The following is a 27,436-nucleotide window of genomic DNA, read 5'->3' as shown; positions in this document are numbered from 1 at the left end:
ATCTATCTATCTATCTATCTGACTGACTATCTAATCTGCTCCGCCAGACGGACACATTGGCGAGAATATCAGTTTTGTACATTATTTCGTTCTGTTTACCATCTTATTTATGAGGATGAATTGTATAACATGCCATTATTATTGCAGAACATATTTCACTTTTCTTTTTGCAAATAGGCCTTATGTGTTAATTTGCATTTCTGTTGCAGATCGATTAAACGGGTGTTCGTGTAGGCTGTTAATTGTAACACTTGCTTTGTGAAGCTTCGTTTTATTTATGAGAGGCAGTATTGCCATTTATTTTACACAACGGTCTACAGTTTCACACACTTTCACGTGTTTCTTCCATCTGCCGACGGTGTCGCCATTTCTCATTTCACCCGTTTTTGTGCGTACGCCTGGGTCAGAGCTTGCGTGAAGGACCGCACATTTTACCGTCAAGTTTGCTTTTTATAAATACCAATTATTGCGTAGAGAGCGGCGTACGCCTTCTTTTGTGCGTACGCAACGTTTATAAATGAGGCCCCTGGTGTTGACAGCATTGAAAATTGTTGGGCAAGTAGAACATCTTAACCTTCAAGATTTATTATGAGAAATAAATTTTTAATCAGGTACAGAAGATTTTGGGTGGGCAAACTCACTTTTTGTATTCACAGTATGAACTACTTCCTTTGGGTAGAAGATACAGAGTCCCAATGTGCAAATTAAACCTATACAAGAATTTCTTTGTACCTGTATCTGTGTGAATGTTGAATAAGTGTTTATCTTGATAATACTTTTTTTTTAATTATCATTATTATTATTGTTATTAGTATTTGTCTATTTGTTTATCTGTCTATTATAAGTCTATGCAACAACATGTAGTCCACAACAAATTTCCTCTCGAGAACAATAAAGTATACTACTACATATGTAAACTTTTGAACTGGATATTTTGTGTAAATTCAGTTATTATTATATCTTGTGGTCTATGTGACTTGAACTACATATATTTAAAGTTCCTCTCAAATTGTACTTTTGGTGCAATGAACAATCCTAAGTAGTTTATTTTTCTTGCAAGACAAAGAGAGTATTAAAAAACCCTTTTTTTAAAAAATCCATTTGATTTAGTATTTAATTACTACACATTATTTACTACTTTACAACACATTATTTATTACAATTTCATTAAAAATCAAAGTGAATCATTATGAATTTCCCAAAAACCTATGAATCAAGTTTGAGTGTGATAAACCAACACCACAAAATAAAGCTGATTAATAAATTATTGAAATAGCTATGAGGTTAACATGTGCTTGATTTTGTTCAGCTCTTCTGGATCTGATGTCATAAACCAGAGGAATGACAGTAGCCACGCCCACCAGAGCAGAGAGGACCAATCAAATCACAGCTTCACAGAGTCTGAGGGATAAAAACATCAAACAGAACAACTCAATATAAACTTACTGTCTCCATAAACTGATAAAACGACATCTAAATAGGCACATAGGCCTACTCATATGAGACGCGAGCACACACACACACAAACTGTCCGCGCACATACTCATATGAGACGCGAGCACACACACACACAAACTGTCCGCGCACATACTCATATGAGACGCGAGCACACACACACACAAACTGTCCGCGCACATACTCATATGAGACGCGAGCACACACACACACAAACTGTCCGCGCACATACTCATATGAGACGCGAGCACACACACACACAAACTGTCCGCGCACATACTCATATGAGACGCGAGCACACACACACACAAACTGTCCGCGCACATACTCATATGAGACGCGAGCACACACACACACACAAACTGTCCGCGCACATACTCATATGAGACGCGAGCACACACACACACAAACTAGTGCAAATACTCATATGAGACGCTTGCTCACACAGTATATGATGCATATGATTCTCAGTGTGAACGGAAGTCACACATGTGCATTTTTTGTTAACAGAGTCCATTGCTTTTATTGTTTTTAGTTTTTTTTTTTTTCATTTAAATAGTCTTTAGAAATAAAAGTTTATTGATGTTTGAAAATGTGTACCTGCATTATTATGCCATTATCATCATTATTTTAGATGAAAATGGTCTCAGAACGACAATATTATTGTTTATGATCAATATTATCGTTTATCGCAATAATTTCTTGGACAATTTATCGTCCAGCAAAATTTGTTATCGTGACAGGCCTACTTATCACTTCTGTTTGGTTGTGTAATGTAGTTTGCGGACCAGACAGAACTACCCCAGACAGTTGTGCAGTGTGAAAAGAACAGTGACCCGATTACTTTGAAAATCGTGCAGTGTGAACTCGGCTGTGAACTATATTTAGCGACTTTTCAGACCCCTTAAGCGACTTTTTGGACAAACCTCCGTAACTTTCCAAATGTTGCCAGTACTGTCCTGGTTGTTGAAAAGTTGAGATGTTTTCAACCGACCGCGTCGCTTCTATTGTTAGGCTACATTTGAAATAACGAATTTGCACACGTATAAAACGCGATCTGTGAACGCCCCCAGCCCCCTGTAGGCCTAAAATACCTTGGTATCAGCTTGTTTTCATCAATGGTATAATTAATACAATTACAATTAATTTAGTTTGTCATGACTAATTTGTGTTCATAATCAGTAAAAAAAAAAACTTCTAACAAGAATAAACATAAGAACAATTAAATTATTATTATAGCCTATTGTTAATTATTTTTAATTATCTTGAAACTATCCAAGCAGCATTTCGTGCTCAGATGTGACGGCGGAATTAATACATTATCAAAATGTGATTACAGAATATATTTAAATAATCCATCAAATTGTCATTTTCTTCTTACAGTCTTACGAGTTAACAATAGGTTGGTTTCACGTGACGTCACGCTGCTGCATCGCGAGAGCACGAAAATTCAGATGGAAGGCAGGAAGTGAAATAGCTGAGGATCTGCCATCAATGTTTTGTGTAGTTTACGGATGTTTTCTCCAATCGTTCTAATCGAGAAAAGGGAAAGGGTTTTTATAGAGTACCAAAGATTGTCATTCATAAAGGTGAGAAATGTAAAAAGCTCAAAGAACAACGCCGTAAAAAGTGGATTTTTAACGTAACGTTACGTCTGCGGTTTGGGAGGAGCAGAGTCTGTTAATGCCGGGATGCAGCGACGGTATGTTAGCTAGCCAACGTGTTTTTTTGTGTCTGTGTTTATATAGCATTAGGTTGTCGTTCAGGAGATCAGTGGGAATGGGACATTAAATGATCAAGTAAATTAGACTCAATACGGACTCTCCGCAACGGTTTCCTTCATAGACGTATTCTCCATGTTTACTTCCTGCCCTCCATCTGAAATCGCCTCGCCTTCCCGCGTCATCATAATCGTCATCATAATCACGTGACTGAAACCCAGCTATAATGCCTGACCAGTAAATTACTTGGTGAACAAAGAAAACATTTTGGCATTAGCATTAGTTAATGCCTAAAAATGTAAAAGTTTTACCTTATAAATAGAATTTAGTTTAATTAATTAAAAAATTCGTCGCCGGAGTGAATGGGAACATGATTTGTTGAAAATATATAAGTGGTTCTTAAGTTCTTTAATGGCTTGTCAACTTTCCATTCCTCCGCTGCATGATTCTAGTCAGTTCTGGATTCTAGTCGCCACCCGATTGTTGTCAGCGCAAAACACATTTTTGAGCATGTGAATGCTGATTCTTGTCAGCGCTGGATTTCCAGTCTATGACTGGAAAAATAATAGAGCTGTTGCAAAATAAACGATACATGGCTTACATGTCGAATTAAACTGGCAGATTTTAGAATGTTGTAGGCAATTATTTTGCAAGTAATTACATGTTTAATCTTGTCTTGCCTGGATCTTTGGTGTAAACTCGTGAACGCCCCCCATGAACACCTGAACGCCCCCCTTTCAAAAATCTTGCTTCCAATCAATCTTGCTTGCTTAATCAAGCAGTTATTTCTCTGATTCTTAAAAAGGAGAAGCCTTAGAATGTAGCTCATACATTATTAGATCATATCATACAGATCTTAGCCAAGGTCCTGGCCCAACGAATGGAAGATGTTCTTACAGTGGTCATTTCACCTGACCAAACGGGCTTTATTAAAAGTCGACATTCCTTTTTTAAAACCGGACGTCTTGCAAATATCCTTTATGGCTCTTCTCAATCCAGTACTTCAGAATTTATTCTAACGCTTGGCGGTTGAAAGGCGTTTGACCGGGTGGGGTTTTCTCTTCTTCACTCTTAAAAAGTTTGGTTTCGGATCTAACTTAATCTCTTGGATTAAACTTTTATATTCAGCCTCTTTGACTGCTGTACGTACTAATACTAATTTTTCTAACTAATGAGTGGGTCAAGGCAGGGCTGTCCTCTATCACACTACTCCTCTTCACTATTGCAATTGAACCACTAGCTATAGCCTTGAGGCTATCTACTAATATCAAAGGATATTAATAATCAATAATTTTGAGCACAAAGTATCTTTATATGCCGACAATATGTTGTTGTATATCTCTGATCCATCCTTGAGTCTTCCAAATTTATTAAACTTACATATGAATTTGGTCAGTCGTCTGGCTATAAAGTTAATTATCAAAATATTGAACTAATGCCAATTGGCCTCATGATCACAGATGTGCTCCCCTCTTCAATCCCTTTTAAGATTACCATGATAAAGTTTAAATATCTTTATAAATCCAACTATCAAGCTCTTTTAGCTAGTCTGAAGCAGGATTTTGAAAGATTGTATCTTTCCCTTGGTGGAAGGATAAACATCATTAAGATGATGATACGTTTTGCCCAAGTTTTTATATATTTTCCAATGTTTGCCAATTTTCTCAAGAAATCTTTTTTTTTTTTTTTGTAATTTCAGTACTCGAATAATGAATTTCATTTGGAATAAAAATAGGAGATTAGACAGGTGTTGTGCCGAATTCTATGACTGTACACATAATGTATTGATGCTGGTAGCGTTAGGATTAGGATTGGGATTAGCTCAATTCATCACAGAATTCTGCACAACACCTGAATTTAAACTTGATCTCACAGTAAAATCACAGTTCAATTATTTCTATATGAGAATAACAGTGAATAGTAATCCTCCCTGACTACTGAAGCCATAAAAGAACATTTAAAACTCACCATCCAGATGCCCAAAACACAAACAGAACAAAACTAATTTGAGAAACATTTTCTTCATCGGTTCACTGAAAAGCCCACGATAGGGACTCTTAAAATGACTGAAAACATTCAGGTTGATCTGAAAGACTGAACTGAGATATTTATTTGGTTGTGTGTGAATCCTCCCCTCGACCTCACAGTCTAAACTCCTCTTTTACATCATGAAAATCAACAAGCTTTTGCTGATCTTACATTTTCAAACTCAAAACCAAAAACAGGAAAAGTTCAGGCGATCAGCAAACATGTTGTAAGAGGCAAGCAAATATATTTTTAGATAATATTTTATTAAATTTGCTTTGGCTTCAGTACAGTGGCCAATTATAAAAGACAATTATTTAATTTAGAATACAACAATGTATTTATACTATAGTCCATCCAAGGAAGCTAAGTAATGTAGTGATTAGTACTCACGTCACCGCTGACATTGTGATTGTTGGATCATTCATCACTTAAGGTGTTGTTATGAGTACATCAGATGACCACCTTCACCCTCTCTGAGTTCAGGGCACCAGTCAAGGTCTTTTACCTTGGCTCTATTTAGGGCTGCAACTAACGATTATTTTAATAATCGATTAATGTGTCGATTATTTTTTCGACTAATCGATTAATCGGATAAAAAAACTGAAGGAAAAAAAGCATTAATTTCCAACCCTTTATTCAAAAACAGAACTGACAGTGCAAATTCACAGTGCGAAAGATCTTCAGAAAGTGCACAAACAGGTCACTCCTTGAACATCCCTGAGCTGTTAAAGTAATAATAATAATAAAAAAAATGGACTAACACAAAAAACATACACATGTATGCTTTACATCTGCCAAATATATAGGCTTTTTTAAAATAGTGAACAAAAAGATGTATATTTTTGTAAAAAGGGACCTGAGCTGTTAGAACAATAAATAATTTGATTTTAAAATGATTTGTTTGAACGTCAGAACTTGCTCTCCACACTACACTCACAGACGCACACACTCACAAAGTCTCACACTCACAGACGCACACAATCACAAACTCTCACACTCACAGACGCACACATTCACAAACTCTCACACTCACAGACGCACACACTCACAGACTCTCACACTCACAGACACACACACTCACAAACTCTAACACTCACAGACGCACACACTCACAAACTCACACTCACAGACTCTCACACTCACAGACACACACACTCACAAACTCTAACACTCACAGACGCACACACTCACAAACTCACACTCACAGACGCACACACTCAAACTCTCACACTCACAGACACACACACTCACAGACTCTCACACTCACAGACACACACACTCACAAACTCTAACACTCACAGACGCACACACTCACAAACTCACACTCACAGACTCTCACACTCACAGACGCACACACTCACAAACTCTCACACTCACAGACGCACACACTCACAAACTCACACTCACAGACGCACACACTCACAAACTCTCACACTCACAGACGCACACACTCACAAACTCACACTCACAGACGCACACACTCACAAACTTGTGTGTTGTTTTGTTTTTTGTCAAATATGTTGTAATCTAACAAAATGTTTGACATTATTTGACAAGCACATGCACACAAAAGACAAGTCTCGTGCAGTCGGATAATAGGTAATAATAATAGCAACAATAATAATTACAACAGAAGATAATATCTGTAGTCTATCCTAATATTAATTATAAATACAATGTATATAAAATATATACAATGGATTGACTACCTCATATGGTGTGTAAGGCCTGTTTTGCAGCTCATCCATTCGGAGCATATAGTGAAGTTTCTCGGAGTCATTTAGAATGAAAAAATTCAGTGCTGCAAATTGTGGAAAAAATATTCCTCTTGTAGTGGTACTTGGGACAGACAAGAAAGTGTTTTCATCTTCTGTCTATCTGATTGAAATCACAGTCTGCTAATTCAGTGGTAAAAATTTAATTGGTTTTATTTATTGTTGTCCATTTATCGAACTTCCATGCCTCTTAATAATTACATTCCTATGTACCAATTTACTAATGCTCGGACACACTCGGTCTCTCTCGCGCGCAGACACACTCGGTCTCTCTCGCGCGCAGACACACTCGGTATCTTTTGCACACTGTTGCTCGCGCGCTGACACACTCGGTCTCTCTCGCGCGCAGACACACTCGGTATCTTTTGCACACTGTTGCTCGCGCGCTGACACACTCGGTCTCTCTCGCGCGCAAACACACTCGGTATCTTTTGCACACTGTTGCTCGCGCGCTGACACACTCGGTCTCTCTCGCGCGCAAACACACTCGGTATCTTTTGCACACTGTTGCTCGCGCGCTGACACACTCGGTCTCTCTCGCGCGCAGACACACTCGGTATCTTTTGCACACTGTTGCTCGCGCGCTGACACACTCGGTCTCTCTCGCGCGCAGACACACTCGGTATCTTTTGCACACTGTTGCTCGCGCGCTGACACTCGGTCTCTCTCGCGCGCAGACACACTCGGTATCTTCTGCACACTGTTGCTCGCGCGCTGACACACTCGGTCTCTCTCGCGCGCAGACACACTCGGTATCTTTTGCACACTGTTGCTCGCGCGCTGACACACTCGGTCTCTCTCGCGCGCAGACACACTCGGTATCTTTTGCACACTGTTGCTCGCGCGCTGACACACTCGGTCTCTCTCGCGCGCAAACACACTCGGTATCTTTTGCACACTGTTGCTCGCGCGCTGACACACTCGGTCTCTCTCGCGCGCAAACACACTCGGTATCTTTTGCACACTGTTGCTCGCGCGCTGACACACTCGGTCTCTCTCGCGCGCAGACACACTCGGTATCTTTTGCACACTGTTGCTCGCGCGCTGACACACTCGGTCTCTCTCGCGCGCAGACACACTCGGTATCTTTTGCACACTGTTGCTCGCGCGCTGACACACTCGGTCTCTCTCGCGCGCAGACACACTCGGTATCTTCTGCACACTGTTGCTCGCGCGCTGACACACTCGGTCTCTCTCGCGCACAAACACACTCGGTATCTTTTGCACACTTTCGCTCGCGCGCTGACACACTCGGTCTCTCTCGCGCACAAACACACTCGGTATCTTTCGCACACTGTTGCTCGCGCACTGACACACTCGGTATCTCTCGCGCGCAGACACACTCGGTATCTCTCGCGCACAAACACACTCGGTATCTTTCGCACACTGTTGCTCGCGCGCTGACACACTCGGTATCTCTCGCGCGCAGACACACTCGGTATCTCTCGCGCGCAGACACACTCGGTATCTTTCGCACACTGTTGCTCGCGCGCTGACACACTCGGTAACTCTCGCGCGCAGCGTCCAGTCCGACGCCTCATAGCTCTGCTCCGCGCTGAACACATTTTTTTATAATCAAACATCTCCGCGACTTATTGATAGTCGCGCGACACAACGAATCGATAATGAAATTCGTTGCCAACTATTTTAATAATCGATTTTAATCGATTTAATCGATTCGTTGTTGCAGCCCTAGCTCTATGAGAACACTCCCAACAGGATGAATTTAATACATTTAGTTAGCTATCTTGTTAGCCTTCAGTAAATGAACTTGTCAAAGAAAATTATTCATAAAACATATCAATATCAGGTGACCCTATGTTTGCTTTCTACTCTGTCACAGGCAAAAATGAAAATACTATCAAAGCACAGTTTTAGGAGGGGAAGAAATGGATAAAGAGACTGAGAGAAAAAGAAAGACTGATGGAGATGAGGAGAGAGCAGGTATTGACATATAATCTATTGCCCACTGACACGGTTTTATAGGTAGTTCTTATCCATTTTTTTGGCCTTTAAAAGTCTTAAATTGCACATATGTTGGTCCGAGAAATCCCCCTAACATTTGCAAGCTCTGTGATTACAAACCCATGCCTACAGCCCTGACTACAACCTTTGTAACATGGAAAAAACATTTGTTTTTGTACTGTACAAGTGAGATATTGGCAGAAACTCATACAGTAATTCAGTTTGCCCACTAGGCGTTTACTATAACCTTCTAAATATCATTCATTGGAATTAATGATTGGATGTTTATATTTTTGGACTGTGAGTGGAATTTGCAGACGGTCACTTTAGCAGCCTGGGCGAATATGCGCTCCCAAAGCGGTTGCTTTCCACTACAAATGCAAATGCCGTTGGCCCCCCTAGAAATATAGATGCCCACCCGGCTCTGAACCCCAGGCATACTCGTATGTCTTTTTTGTTTTTGTGTCTTAAAACCTGTTCTCCCCCACTGTAATCCACCAGGAAGTGATGGACTATTCAGACCAAGACCACACCAAAGAGCTTGACTTTTACCCCAGTCAACTTTAGCCGAAGATGCCTTCCCGTAACATTCTAAAGCTTCTTTTAATAATTGAACCTCACTCTGACCACTAATTAAAACTGTATGTCACCTGCATATGCAGAGAGTTTAGTAGGTTCTTTAAAAACCAGTGTACTAAACCCGTGAGCAGAGGCTCAATAGCTATGCTGTATAGCTGACCCAGGAGAGGACACCCTTGCCGAATACCTCTGTGGATCTTCACAGGAGCACTGAGTAGGGATGGGTATCGTTAAGGTTTTATCGGTATTACTACTCTTACCAATACTGCTTATCGATCCGGTACTTTAACGGTATTCTTATCGGTTCTTTTTGGTGTGTTTTTTTTTTTACATTCGGGTAATAATTAAAATATGCTTTATATTTACATGGTCAAAAAAAGAATACAATTAAACAAAGATACAAATTATATACACAGCGCTTTAATTTCAGGAAGGTCTATTAACATTACTTTTCAGGTAAGTGTTTCTGTCTGAAAAGAAATCTAATTTAGTAATCAAATGTAAAATAGCACTGCATAGTTTATCATAGATAGATTAATGCTTATTAAAGTTTAAGTTATTCATTCAAGAGCTGTGAGTGATTTTCTCTGCCTTTTGTTGTTTGATTCGCATTAATGGCTCAATCGTCAGCATGTTTATTAGACGCTGCCCCTTTAAGACCGAGTGCAGATCTAATAGGTGACTGATGCACCATCAATTTCTCCCAACTATTTACGCCCATTTATGACATGAACTGTGTTTAAGTGAATAAACTGTGTTTCAGAGAATCTCAGAGCTGGTCATTTTTATATTTTTATGTATATTTGATAGTTTAGATGCGCACATGAAGCCCAAAGTTAAGTAGCCTATACTTTTCTTGTCTCTTTGCAGTCCATTTCGGAGCGCGCGTCGCCTTGTGAACAGCGTCTCTTGCGCTGATGTTTGTGCTTTTAATAGCTCGTTTAATGATTAAACGCGTCCGCAATTTAGCAACAGTAGAGACTGCATTTTAAAACAATCACCGATCGTGCTGATTCTGACGGTACGTTTTAGGAAGAAATGACAGCGCATCGCTGTGAAGGGAAGGAAGTTGCACTAGACAGAATGCGTCTAGTTTGTAATGGTTTCGTCTCAAATATCTTCTTTTTATTATCTTTGAAAGCCGAAATCTAAAATAAAAGTAGAATAATATCCCAGATCTAAAGTGTAACCACGTTTGAATGTTTAGTTCTGTCCTCATTGTCAGTCATTAAGCAGGGCTTTCGTGTCGTGCGCGCTGTGGCTCCGCGTGAGAGATCGCTCTCTCTCTCTCTTCTGGACTGCGAATAGCAGAATTGCATCACAGACAAATGGTTTAATATTATTGTATATAGAAATGGCTGACGAGATAAACATCTTCAAGATTACGTCTTTATAGCGATAATAAATAGTAGGCCTACGTGTATTTTCTTAATTTCTCCAGTACCGGCAGGGGCGTAGCCATCATTTCAAAAGTGAGGAGGACAGAATGTCAAGTGTAATACCAGTTTTATTTTTCTTCAGACTTTTGTTGACAGATTTTTGCTTAATTGGCTTAATATGCTATTTATTTTAAAGCAATAAAGCAGAAAAAAAGAAAGAATGTTGTCCAGTACTTTATATTCCACATGCAGGGTTTTTCCTGGCTTAAAATGAGGCGAATGTGGTAAAATCCTGATCATGTATAATGTGTATTTTTCATAGACCATCATATAGTCTACTGTGTTACCACAGTATTTCCGTAGGTGGATCTCTGTACCTCTAGGGGGGTCCGGGGGCATGCCCCCCTGAAAGAAAATTTTGTACATTTTAAAGATAAATTCACTAATCTGCTGCACTTTGAGTGCCCCGAATCCGCTGTTAAAAATAAATAATCCAACTGCCCAAACATATGATATTCTCTGATTTAGATATCTGATCATCGCATTACAATTATTCAAATTATCAGTGTTAAGCATGATAATATGGTTAAATATCACACTGAAGCTGATTTAAAAATAACATTTACTTAAAATAAAAGTTCTTCTTTTGGCAAAATTACATTTTCTTACTAGCCTAAACAAAGTCTGTCTTACTAAACTAAAACTTTCCAATTGAAAACCTTCAAACTTCAAGCTTTTAAAACTACTACAAACTTTCTAGTTAGGCTTTTTCAAGAGAACTTAAAGTTTGTCTACAAATTTTTTTTATCAAATTGTAAAGTGTTACCAAATTATGATAAACATCATGTACACATGTTACAACGCTGCCTGATTCAAGCAGATCGTGGCTGTTAATGCATAAAAATACAAATTCAGCATTAACATTCACCATGTTTATTCTAATTTGAAAGGCTTTGATAACATATCTGTGAAAATAAAATGCATTACGAGTAAAAAAAGAAAATATTGCATGTTTGTTCGGGTAGTGAATTTACAACAAAACCTGTTAATTATTCAACAAGAGAAATAGGCGGAGTTATTCATCATTGTGCAACACAATTCGGATACTACATGACAACTTACTTACAGTGCTTGACTTTTTCGTGAAAAAGGAGTGAAGAGTTTTTTGCCATTTTGAACTCTATGAAACTGATGGATTCGGCGCGGGTGCGGGCGTGTCGTAAGCTAATGCACGAGTGACTGATTACCATGGAAACGTGAAAGTCACGTATAGACTATCCTTTACTCTTTTGATTTTAAATATCGATGTATACACACCCGTGAAAACCTCAGCTTGTCGTTGACACACTTGCCCTATTAAAAAATGCGGGGGACGAATTTATATTGTATAAAAAGTGGGGGGGGACACGTCCCCCGCGTAATCTACGCCCATGACCGACAGCAGACCCGAGAACGTCCGAGCTTATCGATACTGCGGTCTTTCAAAATTCAGCCCCGGGGCCCGTTTAATACCGGGTTTCGGTACCCATCCCTAGCACTGAGGCCACCAGCCATTTTAACCATACACGTAGCCTCAGTATATAGCAGTTTATTCTTAGAGATGAAAACATCTCCAAATCCGAAAGCCTTCAAAGTATTAAAAAGAAAATTGTGGTCCACTCTGCCAAAAGCTTTTTCCTGATCTAATGACAGAAACCCAATATTAATATTGTTTTGAAAAGCAAAATCAAACATGTCCCGTACCAAATGTAAATGATCTGTGATGGATCGATCTTTTATACAGTAAGACTGGTCTTTGTGTATTATTTCATATAGTACAGTATTTAACCTGTTGACGAGACATTTAGAAAAAAAATTGTATTCAGAGCATAAAATTGCTACAGGCCTCCAGTTCTTTAATAACGTTAAATCACACTTTTTTGGGAGTAATGTTAAAACAGCCCGCCGACAGCTCTTGGGAAGGATTCCTTCTGTATTGCATTTTTGCAAAACCTCAAAGTAGTCATGTCCAAAAGTTCTTATAAAACTCGTCAGGTAATCCATCCAAGCGAGGTGCCCGTCCTGAAGAGAGAGCCATGACTGCAGCGGTAACCTCCTCAAAGGTGAGCTCAGTCTCTATCAATCGTTTGTGCTACATTTACATAACATTTACATTTATTCATTTAGCAGACGCTTTTATCCAAAGCGACTTACAAATGAGAACAATAGAAGCAGTTAAACTAACAGTAGGACAACAATACGTAAGTGCTATGACCCCTCTCAGTTTAATTTAACACAGTTTTTTTTTTTTAAATAGTAGAACAGAAGAGAAGAGAAAGTGTTAGTATTACTGGATCAAGTGCTGCCGAAAAAGATGCGTCTTCAGCAGTTTCTTGAAAGTGGCTACTGACTCAGCAGCTCTGGAGTTAAAACGGTTAAAACGGGAAGGTCCTGAAGCAGTTAATTTGTGCACTGCTCATCTGAAGTTTCAGCAGCAAATAAATCAGAACAAAAATCCACAGCGATTCTATGCTTTGTGACTGTATCAGAGGTTTCCTTTGCGTTATTTTCTTATAGACGGTACATCTGCTTTTCTCTCCAAAAAATACAGTTCTTATAAATCTGCAGTATGATTCACAGTCATGGTCTTCTCAAGGCATTTTTTTCAGGCTTTTGGTAAACAAGCCTGTTTATTTTGGTTTGATTTACTGGTTTTGACTTAAACTTTGTTCTCTGCTTGTGTGTTTTTGCCTTGCCTCTGACAACCTCTTTGCTGATCGCCTGAACTTTGCCTGTTTTTGGTTTTGAGTTTGAACATATAAGATCAGCTAAAGCTTGTTGATTTTCATGATGTAAAAGAGGAGTTTAGACTGTGATAGAGGTTGGGGAGAGGATTCACACACAACCAGATAAATATCTCAGTTCAGTCGTCTTTCAGATCAATCTAAGTGTTTTTAGATATTTTAAGAGTCGCTATCGTGGGCTTTTCAGTGAACCGATGAAGAAAATGTTTCTCGGATATTTTTGTTCTGTTTGTATTTGTGGCATCTGGTTGTTTTTTTTTTAAATGTGTTTTATGGCTTCAGTTGCTTTCTGGTACTATGTAGTTAATAACTGATTAAATTAGTTAGACAGTGTTGTGTCTTTGATAAGCAGAGACTAAATCTTTGGTTACACTTTATTTTAAGGTGTCATTGTTACAGTGTAATTAAGTATTTAAGTACAGTGTAATATTAATTAACTACATGTACTTACTATAGGGTTAGGGTAGGATTAGGATTTGGTTGAGGGTTAATTGCATGTAATTAGGCATAGTTTACTGTTATTACTATGGTAATTACATGTAACATATGTAACAATGACACTGTAAAATAAAGTGTTACCAAATCTTTAGATGCTGGCTAGTGGATGCAGCAGCAGTGGGTGAAACAGAGAAACCACAATGATCCATCAAAATCCATTCATAACTATGTTTTGAAACTTTAAAACTGATGTGAACAACACACATACATTTTATACTTATTCAGAGAAATAAGTATTCTCACTGCCAGCTGTTAGTAATGCAACATCTTACATAATTCCAGCTGTTAATGTACAAATGAATGAATGCATGACAGTTCTACCAGAAAGACTCTGGAGAATAAATACCATAACAAGTATACATTTATTAACAGCTCAGCGAGCATGATAAAGAACATAATAATGATATAAAGTTCTTTGGCATAGGCCCCATCTGGAGCATCCGGAGGTGAATGAAGGCGTCAGCATCTGCGAACTCAGACATGTGTAAGTATCGTTCTTTTATACTACAAGTATTTAGAGCACGATTGGATAATAAGAAGGTAATCGTGACGTAACAATTGAGTTTTCCCTGCAGAACTTACGCTAAAGCTTTAATTTTGATCTTTCCCTATATTGTTTGATCCATCAGGTGGTGGTTTGGAAAGTGAGAAATGCTGCGTTAGACACTGTAGAATCATGAAATACTCTTAAATTGACTACAAAATTACACTGCTATTCAGGGACAGGCATTAAGTTGGTTTAGATCGGATCTATCAGACCGTTACCATTTTGTCTATATTTAAATGGTGAAAAATCTAAGATAATGTCAAATTAGGGAGTGCTGCAAGGATCTGTGTTAGGCCCTCTGCTATTTTCAATATATATGCTGCAACTTGGTAACATTATAAGAAAACATGGAATTAGTTTTCACTGTAATGCCGAAGATACTAAAAAGAAAGAACTTTTTTGGTCTGGTTCCAAAGGGAGCACCTGGTGTAACGATGCGGCAGAAGCAGGATCCACGTGCAGCAGTATTTTATTAAATATAGGGCCGGGTACTGAGTTCGGTACTTTTTAGGTACCGACCGAATTGCCTCGATACTACCGAGTATCGAAACATGTCTTGTTTTTCGGTACCAAGTTTCTGTACCTAAGTGGTTAATCTCGTCAACGTCAGTGAAACAATGAGCATGCAGCATGATTGGCTGTGGCGGAAAAACACTAGTTTACGCGGCTGCCTAGAGACGTGGCTCGTCGCATGTGAGGCTGTACTGTGTGTGTGTGTGTGTGTGTGTGTGTGTAAGCGTCATAACCAGATAAATAGAAAATATGTGGAAAGGATCAAAAGTGTACCTACCTATGTCAGAAGGCAACACGGTAAATCATAAGGCACCTAAAAGCGCACAGAATACACTTGAGTGTAGAAAGTTTATCCGTCTTCGACTGCAAGAACTGGAGCGCGTCACAAATGAACCGAAACTCAGCGTATAGGATACTTGCCTCACAGACATGAGAAATAGTCCTATATACGGTCAAAATGTCTACTTTTAAACGAAACGATTACAAATAAACAGTTTGATTACCTAATCCATATAGGCGCGCGCGCGTGTGTGTTCACTACTGCAGGAATGACGAGTCAGCATCGCATTAATCATCTTTGCAGTCAACACACTCAGTAAACACTTGTTCATTAATAAACAATTAAAATATCTCCTTGCTATCGTTTCCCGACACATCCATAATCATTAGGCTACTTTCGCCAGTGCTTTGCGGCAGCTTCATGTGTACTGAGCGCGAGGCATATATCACGCACCCTAGTTAACTATATTTAATTCAATTCACATTTATTTGTATGGCATTTTTCACAATACATATCGTTTCAAAGCAGCTTTACAGAAAATGCATGTGTCTAAATTACAATTTAGATGGATCTGTTATCAGCGGCGACTGTGTGTAATGCATTTCAATTAATTTTCATTCAGTTTCATTGTTAAACAATGCATTAAGAAAAAAATTAATTGAAGTAAAGAATACATGTTGTTAAATGATTAAGAAACAGAAAACTTTAGCATTGGTGCTTTTTTACATACTCAAAATATGTGTAAAAAAGTCAACAAACTGACTGAAAAAATAAAAGTTTTTTTTTTTAGGTAATGTTATATTGTTAAAACTGGTTTCATAAAATTGGTATCGAAAAAAGTATCGATCAGGAACCGGTATCGAAGTCAAGGTATCGGTATCGAAAATTTTGTTACGATACCCAGCCCTAATTAAATAAACTAAATTCAAACCAAGACTCAGGAACAGGACAGCCAACATACAACGTTAAGAACTCACAAAGACTGAACTAGACACAGGGCTTAAATACACAGGCAAACAATATAACAAGGGGGCGTGGTTAATCAGAGACACATGGGAAGACTCATAAACAAGAAATACTACAAAGGACTAAAAAACATGGCACAAAACAGGAAATAACTAAAGTCCACACAAGACAAGGGGAACACAAGAAGGAATCATGACACCTGGAGATGCTGCTTGGTACACACACTTTATGCAGCACACTTATCCTACAAGCTGTCGTCATCACAAATGAAATAAGTAGTGCTTTATGGGTTTCAGGTAAGTCTAACAGTATTCGGGTACAGACATTGAATAATCAAATTGATTTGCCAAGACTGGCCTTTTGACTTAATTTTGCGTTCACGTGTCTGTTCAAGCCATGGTTCAAGCCCTGTGGTCATTCATACTGTGTCCAGGTGTGTGTGTGCAATTCAGGTTGAGTGGATTGGCACACACTGCAGAAGGATGACGGAGGGAGAAGTAGATATTGTCCTTTAGCACTCTTGAACCAAGTTTGTTTAGGTGGAGGCCATCCTGTTTGGACAGTTGCCTCTGACTCCAGAAAAGACTGAAGTTGTTAATGAAGTTCACTCCTTTTATATTGCAGGTTTTTTGCAGCCATGTATTAAAGGGTCACTCCACCTCTGGAAAGATGAATGTGTATTTAAAATGGGTAATATATGTAGAAGAAATGTGAAATAATTTTTGAATTTGGAGCTTTCTAGACTGAGAAAAGACAGAAAATGTATTTTTGGCTTATGTGGATGAAAGACAACAACTCCCAGAATGCACTTGCTTCGCAGCCCTAAGAGGCCACGCCTACCGGTAACAGAGCGCAGTAGTTAAACAACAAGTCTAGGCTACTAGTGAGTCTCCGTGAGTCTGCCCGAAATGTGTTTCGAGATCGCCCAAAATGTCCGGGATTCGGCTTTTGCGTTCTACAGTCGCCATCATTCATGTTTACTGTGGCGAGCAGGACGAGTGAAGACCGTGTGGAGAACGACGCGAGGCCGGTGGCGTGATTACTGATGAGCGACACCTGTGAGTCGCATCGGTCTCGTATCTCTCACGGAGGAGCGGGAATTTTCTTAGCAATGTTAAAACGCACATCAACCGATCACTGGTTTAGGGTTCATGTAAACACTACATTCAGATTCACCAATCAGAATGAATTCAGTTAGATTGAAACAAAAGCCGTGCATGTAAACAATGAATGGCGACCGCAGAAAGCAAAAGCTGAATCCCGGACATTGACGGCCGGACATGTCTGGGAAAAAGAGGACGGTAACCCCTAAAGTTACTACTCCGCTTTCTCCACAGAACAAGAGCCTGCTAGCGTCACCACCTCATCACCGCACCGGTGACCGCAACATACACTTATAGTCTTTGTTCTTCTATAGCAAATTATAATAGTACACTTTCAGGGAGACATGGGCCTAACACATTCAGCCAGTTGGAACAGAAAAACACACCAGAATAGGCCTGTTTAGTAAGCAGGATTTGATAGCCGCATTCCTACACTTATAAAATGCAAGTCAATGTGTAAGTAATCCAAATATTCAGAATACGGTATTCAGATTGAGTAACGTAACGGAATACGTTACAAATTACATTTTTGGGCGCGTATTCTGTAACGAAATATGTTTTGAAAGTATCCTTCCCAACACTGCATATGGATAGCGGCGTCCTGGAGACCTACTTTAGAATACCTAAGGTCAACTGGCAACGTCAGCCAAAGCCTACAGGGTCAAATGGTCGTCTTTCTGTAAAGTAAGTTTATTTTCATTTTGTTAACACGCTAACGTGGCAGGTTCATTGCACAAATATCTTGCAGTTATGTTAGCTACTGTAGTGGGAGTGGTCTGCGGAGCTGAGCATTGCAATGCACTATGGGGATTGTTGTCTACAATCCACAAGCACTAAAAAGTAATTTCTGCCTTTAATCGGCCAAGAAGGTCCCAAATTAGAAATGTATGATACTATTCTACTACATATATGACCCACTTTCAATACATATTCATGTCTCCACCGGTGGAATGACCCTTTAAGCACAGAGAAGAAGAGTTGAAAAAATCCTTGTTAGTGCAGGTGAGGAGAAAAAGTTTGTCTGTTTTGTTAGGAAGGGATCAGAGATTCGTCAGATGAATACTGGGGAGTGCGGAGGCCGCGCTCGCGGAGTTTAACGCATCTGACCGCGCGTTTGGACAACACCGCTGCCCCTCCGACGAGAATGTCCAGCAAAATGTCAGAATAATCAAAAACCGTAAAAAAGTTGTCTGGTAAGTGTTTCCTAATGTCCAGTAGTTCGTCTTTGGTGAAACTGATAGGAAAAGAATGACTAAACACAGAACAAACAAACAATAACAAAATAACTGGAGAGCTCCACACCGAGGCGCCATCTTCCATCTAATACATCACAAAACAAACTTTTTTTTCTTTTTTTTGCAAAAAAAATTTAATTTATATTTATAATAACCCACCAATTGAGTTTGACTTCACTACTGGTTTTTATATGGAAAACATAATACAGATGAATTAAATAAATGCTGTTATGAAACTTACCTAATAAGGGTAAGAGTAAAACAGTTACTGATGTAACCGCCATCTCAGTCATGTGTTGGGTGAAATATATTTTATTAGGCATTTAAAAGCTTTATAGAGAATTTTTTAAAAAGCCCCAAAAGCAATTATAATACATGGATTTTAGATTTAGATTGATGTAAATTGACAACAAAAGTTTAATACTTGAAGCAAATACAAAAAGTGGATACAAACGACACAGATTTAATAATAATAATTCGTTACATTTATATAGCGCTTTTCTAGGTACTCAAAGTGCTTTACATGGAAGGGGGAAATCTCCTAAACCAGATTTCTATTGACTAACACGATAGCAAAGCATCTCAAGAGAATAAAGGTGAAGGCGGCCAGTTTCAAACCCACATGACAGTATATCTTACACTGAGGTTAAGTGCTAACGGAAGAGATTCACAAAAGTGTAAACAAAGAATAACCAACAAAAATAAAGCTTTGAGTTGATTCACTCAATTGAAACTTCTGGTCTTGAAGATGAGGTTTGTTCACTGTGACAAATTAAGATGATGTTTCTTTGTTCTGTCGGTCATTGTGGCTGGTTAGGGCAGATTAAGAGGTCATTTACACAACACCGTTTCAACTAAAAACTTTTAATGCGTTTTGGCCGTTCATTTACATGACAACAGTGTTTTGGGGTCCTAAAAATTTTTTTTTTTTTTTAAAGTGCAAGTTTTTAAAATAATACCGTCTTCACCTCCACGTAAACTACAAAAACATGAATCTGTGAAAAACGGTATTGTCACACACATGTGTATTCTGTGTTTAGTCTTCAGATGCGTAGTGTTTCTTTACAAAGTGACATCGCAAACTACTGGCCTGGCAGCAGAATACTGCGTTTTCAGTCATTTTCGTGGATCCGTGTGAATGGGAATCATTTTGACATCATTTTTGTCTGTATGTGCAAAAACACAGAAACATTTTTCAGTTTTAGTACATTGTAGTTGTGGTAAACATACCCTCATTCTGAAGAGATTTGATTGCTCAGTGTTATTGTGTCATGGTTGAAGTGCTGGATCTGAAGGTTAACTAATTACTGTGATTGTTTTTTGTATGACTGTGTAGAGCAGATGATTGGCTGAAGCTCTTCCCACATGCAGTGCAGTGATACGGTTTCTCTCCAGTGTGGATCCTCTCGTGTGATTTCAAGGTTCCTGACTGATTGAATCTCTTGTCGCAGTGTGAACACTTGTAAGGTTTCTCTCCAGTGTGGATCCTCTGGTGCAGTTTCAAATGTCCCGCTCTAACAAAACTCTTCCCACACTCAAAGCACACATACGTTTTTTCACCAGTATGTGTTTTCTGATGTAGTTTTAAACAGTGCAGGAGTGAAAAACTCTTTCCACACAAAGAACATGAATGTGGTTTCTCCTGTGAATGAACTGTCAGGTGGATCTTCAGGCCTGAAGCCCTCAAAAATGTTTTGCCACATTGTTCACATTGATGTAGTTTCTCTCCAGTGTGGATTTTAATGTGTTCCTTAAGTGTCCCTTGTTGTGTAAAACTCATCCCACACTGATCACATGTGAACGGTTTCTCTCCAGTGTGGATCCTCATGTGAATCTCGAGACTCGGTTTCCATGTGAAACTCTTTCCACACTGACGGCAAGTGAAACATTTCTTGTCTCTTCTTTTCAGTAAAGAAATGCTTTCAGTTTGTGAGTGAGTTTTTTCTCCAGTTTCGACATGATGTTTATCCTCCGCTTCTCTCTCCTCATTCTTCAGCATCAGGCCTGAGATTAAAGGAAGAAAGTTACATTTTAATAAATCCTTCTACATTAAATCATGATCATTTTGATACATAAATCTCTTTCCATGAACAAATACATTGATCTTCCAGTTATTACTTTTAAAACTTAATGGCACAAACCCCATGTTTCTTTAGTGAGATCTATTAAATATTGAATCAACTCCACAATTAACTAACATAATATTAATTAAACATTAAAAAACAAATATAATAGTGCTACAGTTCTGACTGTCTCAGATGGATATTTAATTTATTTTAATGCAAATGTTCTAATTATGAGTCAATGTTAAATTAACAATTAATTAGCTGCCCAACATTTTTCACTCAACACGATTATAAAACAATTCCCTTCCTTTTTAAAAAAAGCATTTCTTAAAATTGCGACACCCAGGAAGTGACATCATTTGATCTCTTTCTAGAGTATGATGGGAAAATAATCTCAATCCATTGTAATGTTGAGTGCATTCATCAACCCTGTTACCAAAGTTGTAAGAGAAATAATTTTATCGGAAGTTTATCAGAAACTATAGACCTTATGCGCCAGAGAAACGAGGGCACAGCCGTCTTTCGAATATTGTCTTCTGATGATCTGCTTTATAACTTTAATGTTCTTCAGCCTCATTAAAAGGCACAATATGTACGAATTTTAGATTAAAATATCCCAAAAACACTAAAACATTGTTATTTGTTGACTTGTACTTACATAATCCCAGATGTTTCCAACAATGTCTAAATCCAGAGAAATCTGCAATTTTAACTCGTGTAACGGCCCGTGTCAGCATTTCAGTGATGTCATATCCGCATAACCCTCGAATTCACAGAAACCATGGAAACACCAAAGACGCTTTATTATTATGTGTTTGATTAGACATGTGAGCAACTGTTTGGATAACTTTATTGACAGAAAATTAATCATTGTTATATAGCTCAAAATGGTTATCTTACCATTTGAACCCCTTGTTTTCCTAAATTACAGTGGGTACCATGTTTTACTATGTCTCAGAGACAACACAAATATGGGCTTTTGCACTGGGTAGTTCTAGGAACTAGCCACCAGGGTGGTTCCCCGAGAACTAATGGCTCTCCTAGGGAACGTTTTCCAGGTTGCATTTGCACCCGCCAGACTCATTTTTATTGTTGTGACTTATTTTGACGGTGCTGAGAACGACTGAGCTCACATTCTCCGTGTTCATTAGTTTACGATCTTTCTAACAGTCCTGTCTAATACTTCATTAGATAGAACTGTTATACATAGAAAGTAGACAGTAATAAAGTTACTAGCGTATGCATGTGTTTGACGTCCAGTGTTGCTGAGCAGAAATACATACTCATGTTTCTCTTGGTCTCTTTAAAGTTGCGTTGGATTTTCCATGTTTTCCATGTTCGTGGAGTTAGTTTCTGGAGTAAATATATAGGCTATAATCTGTGTTTACACAGCCTTTTTAAAAACTGCGGGTGCTGGTGTTTTGCTTGCGTTAGGCCAATCAGTGTATGCTAATGTCACTGGTAGTTCCTTATAGCGCTGGTTTAGACTGACTCTGAAGTAGGAGTAAATTAATTCCTCCAAAAACAGTTCCTAGAACTAAAATCGTGAGAACACGCCAATAGTTGTAGGAACTATGAAACGGTTCCTCCGGTTCCTTTTAACACTAATACAGCATTTTCTCCATCAAACAATATGTTTAAAGGGCTGGTATAATGTAAAATACATCTCTGATGTCCCCAGAGTGTCTATGTGAAGTTTTAGTTAAAAATTCCCCACATATATTTTTATATAGCATGTTAAAGTTGTCACTTTTTGAGGGTGAGCAAAAACGCACCGTTTTTGTGTCTGTCCCTTTAACCCTCTGGGGTCGGCAAACGTGCCGGCGCGTTTTGCTCGATTTTTTTCACATAGACGGAAAATAGACTTAAAATACTCTGTAATTTTTGGTCATACAGACTTAAGAAATATAAAAAAATAAACTGTATAATATGTACTTTTTTATGTGTCCACTTACAATTGAAATAAAACATTGTGCTTTTGTAAAATAAAGAAAATAAACGGTGTGCTTTCTCCGTTAACTTTTTTTAGCGCCCACGGAGAGCGCGCAGTATTCAAACGCAAATGATCTGAAGCAACACATGCAAACGTGTCAACGCCCCTCATAAACGCGATAACACAACAAATGTAATCATCAGATTAATGTACTATTTCGTCTTGCGAGGCTGTGAGGAATAATCCTGGGACATTTACCTCAGAACATGTGCTGGTTTATTTTCATTTCAAGGAGCGACGGATCTAGCCGAGAATTGTACGTTTTTTATTCTTGTGCTTCGTTCTAATCTAAACGCAAAAAGATTGTTTACATTTTAATCACGTTTCTGTGTGTGAATGAATCATGGGCGCTGTTGTTTATGTTACAGATGAAATATGAAAGACAACATTTCATAGTTTTTGGATAGATTATAATGTTTTAATTCGAAAATAGACATCAAATAAGCTTTTGTTAGCCAGTTTCTGCTCATATGTAAATATATAGTATGTTCGGTCAAAAATAAACTCATCAACTAAGATGTTATTATAGTATTTTATTTCAGATAAATGCTGTTCTTTTGAACTTTCTATTTATCAAAGAATCCTGAAATAAAAATGTATATAACTGTTTTCAACATTGATAATAATGAGAAATGTTTCTTGAGCATCAAATCATCATATTAGAGTGATTTCTGAAGGATCATGTGACACTGAAGACTGGAGTAATGATGCTGAAAATTCTACTTTAAAATCACAGGAATAAATTATATTTTTAAATATATTAAAAAAGAAAAAAGTTATTTTAAATTGTAATAATATTTCACAATATTACTGATTTTTTGTTGTATTTTTAATGAAGTTAAAAAATTAAAAAAGAAAAGAAAATTTCTGAATGGTTATTTGATGAATTTATGTAGCTGATGTGTCATTATCTTCTAGTCATTGATTAGCATATTCTGTCTTGATTATCCATAATTCCTGTTCCGGGGGCAGGGTTTATGTAAATTTCAGGGTTAGTGATGTCACTAACCCAGGAGGAATGTTGTGTATTCCCTACCAGCCGTTTGTTGTAGTCCTTAAAAAGCAATTTCTTATCTCTCTTTGCTTTCAACTTTGAGCATCGTAACTTTGCAGATGTTGTTTATTCTCAAACAGCAACATTACACAGTAACTAAAGTCAGAAAAGTGAAATCATAATCAACCACCCCTTTAAAATAACTGCGTGACATTTAGCAACACAAGTCATCCAGCTTTTATTAATATGATCCTCAAATTTTGATCTAGCTTATAGAACTGTGCAACAAGTGTCTCATAGCAGCCACCGAGCGAACGCACAGAGTAACGACATAACATAAGTTTCAACATACTCAAATGTATTTAGTATGATTGTTTTAACCATGTAAAACAGCACTGCGTTACCCAACATATGCATGAACGAAAGGAACGGCATATAAAAGCATATAAAGACGAGACCTCCAATGATTCCACACTCATTCACGGCATCATCAAGTTATGCCTTTGTTTTGAATAAGCGACTTCTAGTGGCGAAACTTACATACTGTGCCTTTAATGAAGAATCGGGAATAAACACCAACCTCTTTGTTCTTCAGTGTGTTTCATTCTGCAATGTTCTGGATCTCTCATGTTCTCACTGTCCTTCAATAAACTCTGTGTTTGCAGATTTCAGCTCTTCCTGATGGTTTGATGCTCGTCTTCACTTGTAGCTGATGGGAATATTCCAGCATTTATTGGTGAATTGCAGTGGGAGGAGCTTCACTGAAGGAGGAGGAGCTTCACTGAAGGAGGAGGGGCTTCACTGAAGGAGGAGGGGCTTCACTGAAGGAGGAGGAGCTTCACTGAAGGAGGAGGGGCTTCACTGAAGGAGGAGGAGCTTCACTGAAGGAGGAGCAGATCTGACAAAATCAAGAAGAAATCACTTATTGAGTTTGTATTTTATACCAATTCACACATTTTAAATGTTTATGTTCACCTATCTATCTAGTAAAGTAACTTAAGTAAATTAATCTCAAAGGTCCGGTTTCAGACAGGCCTTAGATTAAGCCAGGAATAGGCCTTTGTTTAATTAGGGCATTTAAGTAGCTTTTGGGCTAGGGGTTTAAAGATACCCTCATGTCAGGATTCGATACATCACGAATACTGAACTCACGATATGATATTATTGCGATACTGGAAGACATATGGTAAAAGGTTAACAAAAAATTTAATGTTGATTAAAATGCTAAATTTGGTATTACATTGGGAGTGGAAATGAATAGGTTTGGACACCAGAATAAAAAAAATATTCGTGATTCTGAAGCTGAAAAAACGGAATTATTTTAGATGAATATGAATATGCTTGCAATTTTATTGGTAACATATGAAATCTGGCATTATCAGGACTGACAAATATTCCCTCACTGAATTATTATACATTATACTCAACATTATATAGTAGTTTAATGTAGTACTGACACCAAAACTATAAATTTAAAATTTTTCACGGACAGTAATCTTCATTTTGGGTGAACTACACTCAAAACCGATTGTTACTATATCCACGATACATATTGTCGCATTTTTGTATTTCAAATCTATTGTGACAAAAAGCACAGTGCCCTGAACACACACTAAATGCACACACACTCCGATGCGGTATTCGAGGCTAAGCGTATCCCATCACACGTTAGGTGCGGGAACTCACGTGCCCCGAAATCACATGATGACGAGGAAAATATTCCACTGTAAGTTAAATTAATTAGATATTACATGCAATTTGGTAGAAAAACAAATAGTTAAAGTGTCATTATAATGTTGCAAAGACGAGTATGGTATGTGTTTTGTACATTTGCAACTGCTTTTTAAATCACTTAATTAGAAGCACCATCATTTTAAATTGTCTTTTGTTACATAGGGACTACTACTAACCAGACATTAGTTGTTTTTTTTAAATGCAAAGAATCGAAAATCAAAATAAAGCTCTGTAAAAACTTGCATTTTTGTATCACTTTGTGTGTGTAATCAAAAGTTCTACAGTCTTCACGTCTACTTGAACACTAGGTCAAAATACAGGAAATACCTACATCGTGCAAGTAGACAAGTGGTCAAGTGCAAAGACTGCAAGTGTGGGTATTTGTAAAGGCCCTTTAAAAACATGCCTACGAAAAAGAAAAAAACATTACTGATGTGCATCTTGAGACAAAACAATGGCACTGACATTTTAAGTTGCTTTCAGTTAAAACAGCTCAATAATGCATTTTAGTCTAGGACTAGGCTTATGCTATTTCTGTGAAACCAGGGGAGTGTTTTTATGAATTCACAAATTACCTTTTTTTTTTTTTTTTTTTTTAAGAAATAACATCCACATACTTTATTCCTAGAATCTTACCTCTCATTAACATATTGGCAAATAATTATAGAAAAAAATAAGTACAACAATGAACATGATACAGATACCAAATATAAATATGAATTAAAAAAAGGAGAAAATAAACTTAGAAAAACAAATGTGAAAGAAATAAATGACCCACCAATTGAGTCTGACTTGTTTTTATATGGAACATGTTTTTTCACAGATTAATTAAATGCTGTTATGACATTTACCGATATCTTGTAGATGATCACAATATCTGATCCTGTCGTTTGATCAAGTCTGTTGACACCAATAAAATGAGCTTAATTTGGTAATTAACAGATCTGAAGACATCAGCATAATGAATGAGGTGAAAACAGGATCTATTGACATGAAATAAAGAGGCTTTTCAGCTGCTCTGATAATAGTGATGATCCATAGATGATCATTACTCATTAAACAAGCCATTCAGGATCAGCAGCAGATCTTCTCACTTTATTATAAGTATTTGCTACTAGAAACAGATTGTTAAAGTCCGAATATATGCTGAAAGAATAAAAGTGCTCTAATATTAAAATATTATTTCTCAAATGAAACAGTAAAATTGCAGGAATATAAAGTCAGACACTAATGAAACCCATCTATATAAAACATTGTAATTCGCCGATATGAATCTAAATATAGTAAATATTTCCTAATAACTAACGTTACATTCATAACAAAGCCGTTGTCTAGCACCTTACCGTTGTGTATGTGAGAAACATACCCATCTTCTTATTTAAGTGTTTTAGTTAGCAGACACATGAAGGGAGCTGGACACGATAGAAGCCATATAGAAATCACCGCGTAAAATGTTATTTAAACTGTGTAAAGAGTATTTAACAATTACTTGATAGCGTGAACTGTTTACCTCAGAAGAATCGAATGAAGGGAGCGCGCGAATGATGACGTCATCACAGCGAGACGAGATCAACGGTAAATTAAAACACCAGAAACTGTATAAAATATCTCTCTCTCTCTATATATATATAATATATATATATATATATATATATATATCTCATCCAATCTCAGCCATATGTGGGGTGAAAGATGTTATAGGCAAAGCAATAACAATATATTTGAATTACTTTTAAATGTAGCTAAAATTATTAAATTAAGTATTTCTTGAAGCAAGAATAATAAGTAGACAATAGATAAATGGACAATAAAAGTTAACTGG

General features: G+C 37.8%; 1 protein-coding gene across 5 annotated transcripts; it reads right to left on the bottom strand.

Annotated features, from left to right (window-relative positions):
• Positions 1 to 19,123: 19,123 nt before the first annotated feature.
• Positions 19,124 to 27,218, bottom strand: LOC143735717 (uncharacterized). Of its 5 annotated transcripts, XM_077225908.1 has the most exons (5): positions 26,958 to 27,218; positions 26,466 to 26,514; positions 25,946 to 26,020; positions 24,461 to 24,778; positions 19,124 to 20,831 (listed from the first exon to the last, which is right to left on the bottom strand). In XM_077225908.1, exons 4-5 carry the CDS (start codon positions 24,507 to 24,509, stop codon positions 20,128 to 20,130), a joined length of 753 nt encoding a protein of 250 aa, XP_077082023.1. In that variant the 5' UTR covers positions 24,510 to 24,778; positions 25,946 to 26,020; positions 26,466 to 26,514; positions 26,958 to 27,218; the 3' UTR covers positions 19,124 to 20,127. The 5 variants fall into 5 exon arrangements, with proteins under 5 accessions (XP_077082023.1, XP_077082028.1, XP_077082025.1 ...); XM_077225913.1 differs by lacking the exon at positions 25,946 to 26,020; XM_077225910.1 differs by lacking the exon at positions 26,466 to 26,514.
• Positions 27,219 to 27,436: the final 218 nt, after the last annotated feature.

This window comes from Siphateles boraxobius, unplaced genomic scaffold, assembly GCF_051911475.1.
Source record: "Siphateles boraxobius isolate OS27281-9 unplaced genomic scaffold, OSU_SipBor_1 13, whole genome shotgun sequence".
In the NCBI taxonomy this organism is placed as follows: domain Eukaryota; kingdom Metazoa; phylum Chordata; class Actinopteri; order Cypriniformes; family Leuciscidae; genus Siphateles; species Siphateles boraxobius.
The sequence above is the reverse complement of the archived record's forward strand: the minus strand, read 5'-3'. Positions and strand labels throughout refer to the sequence as shown.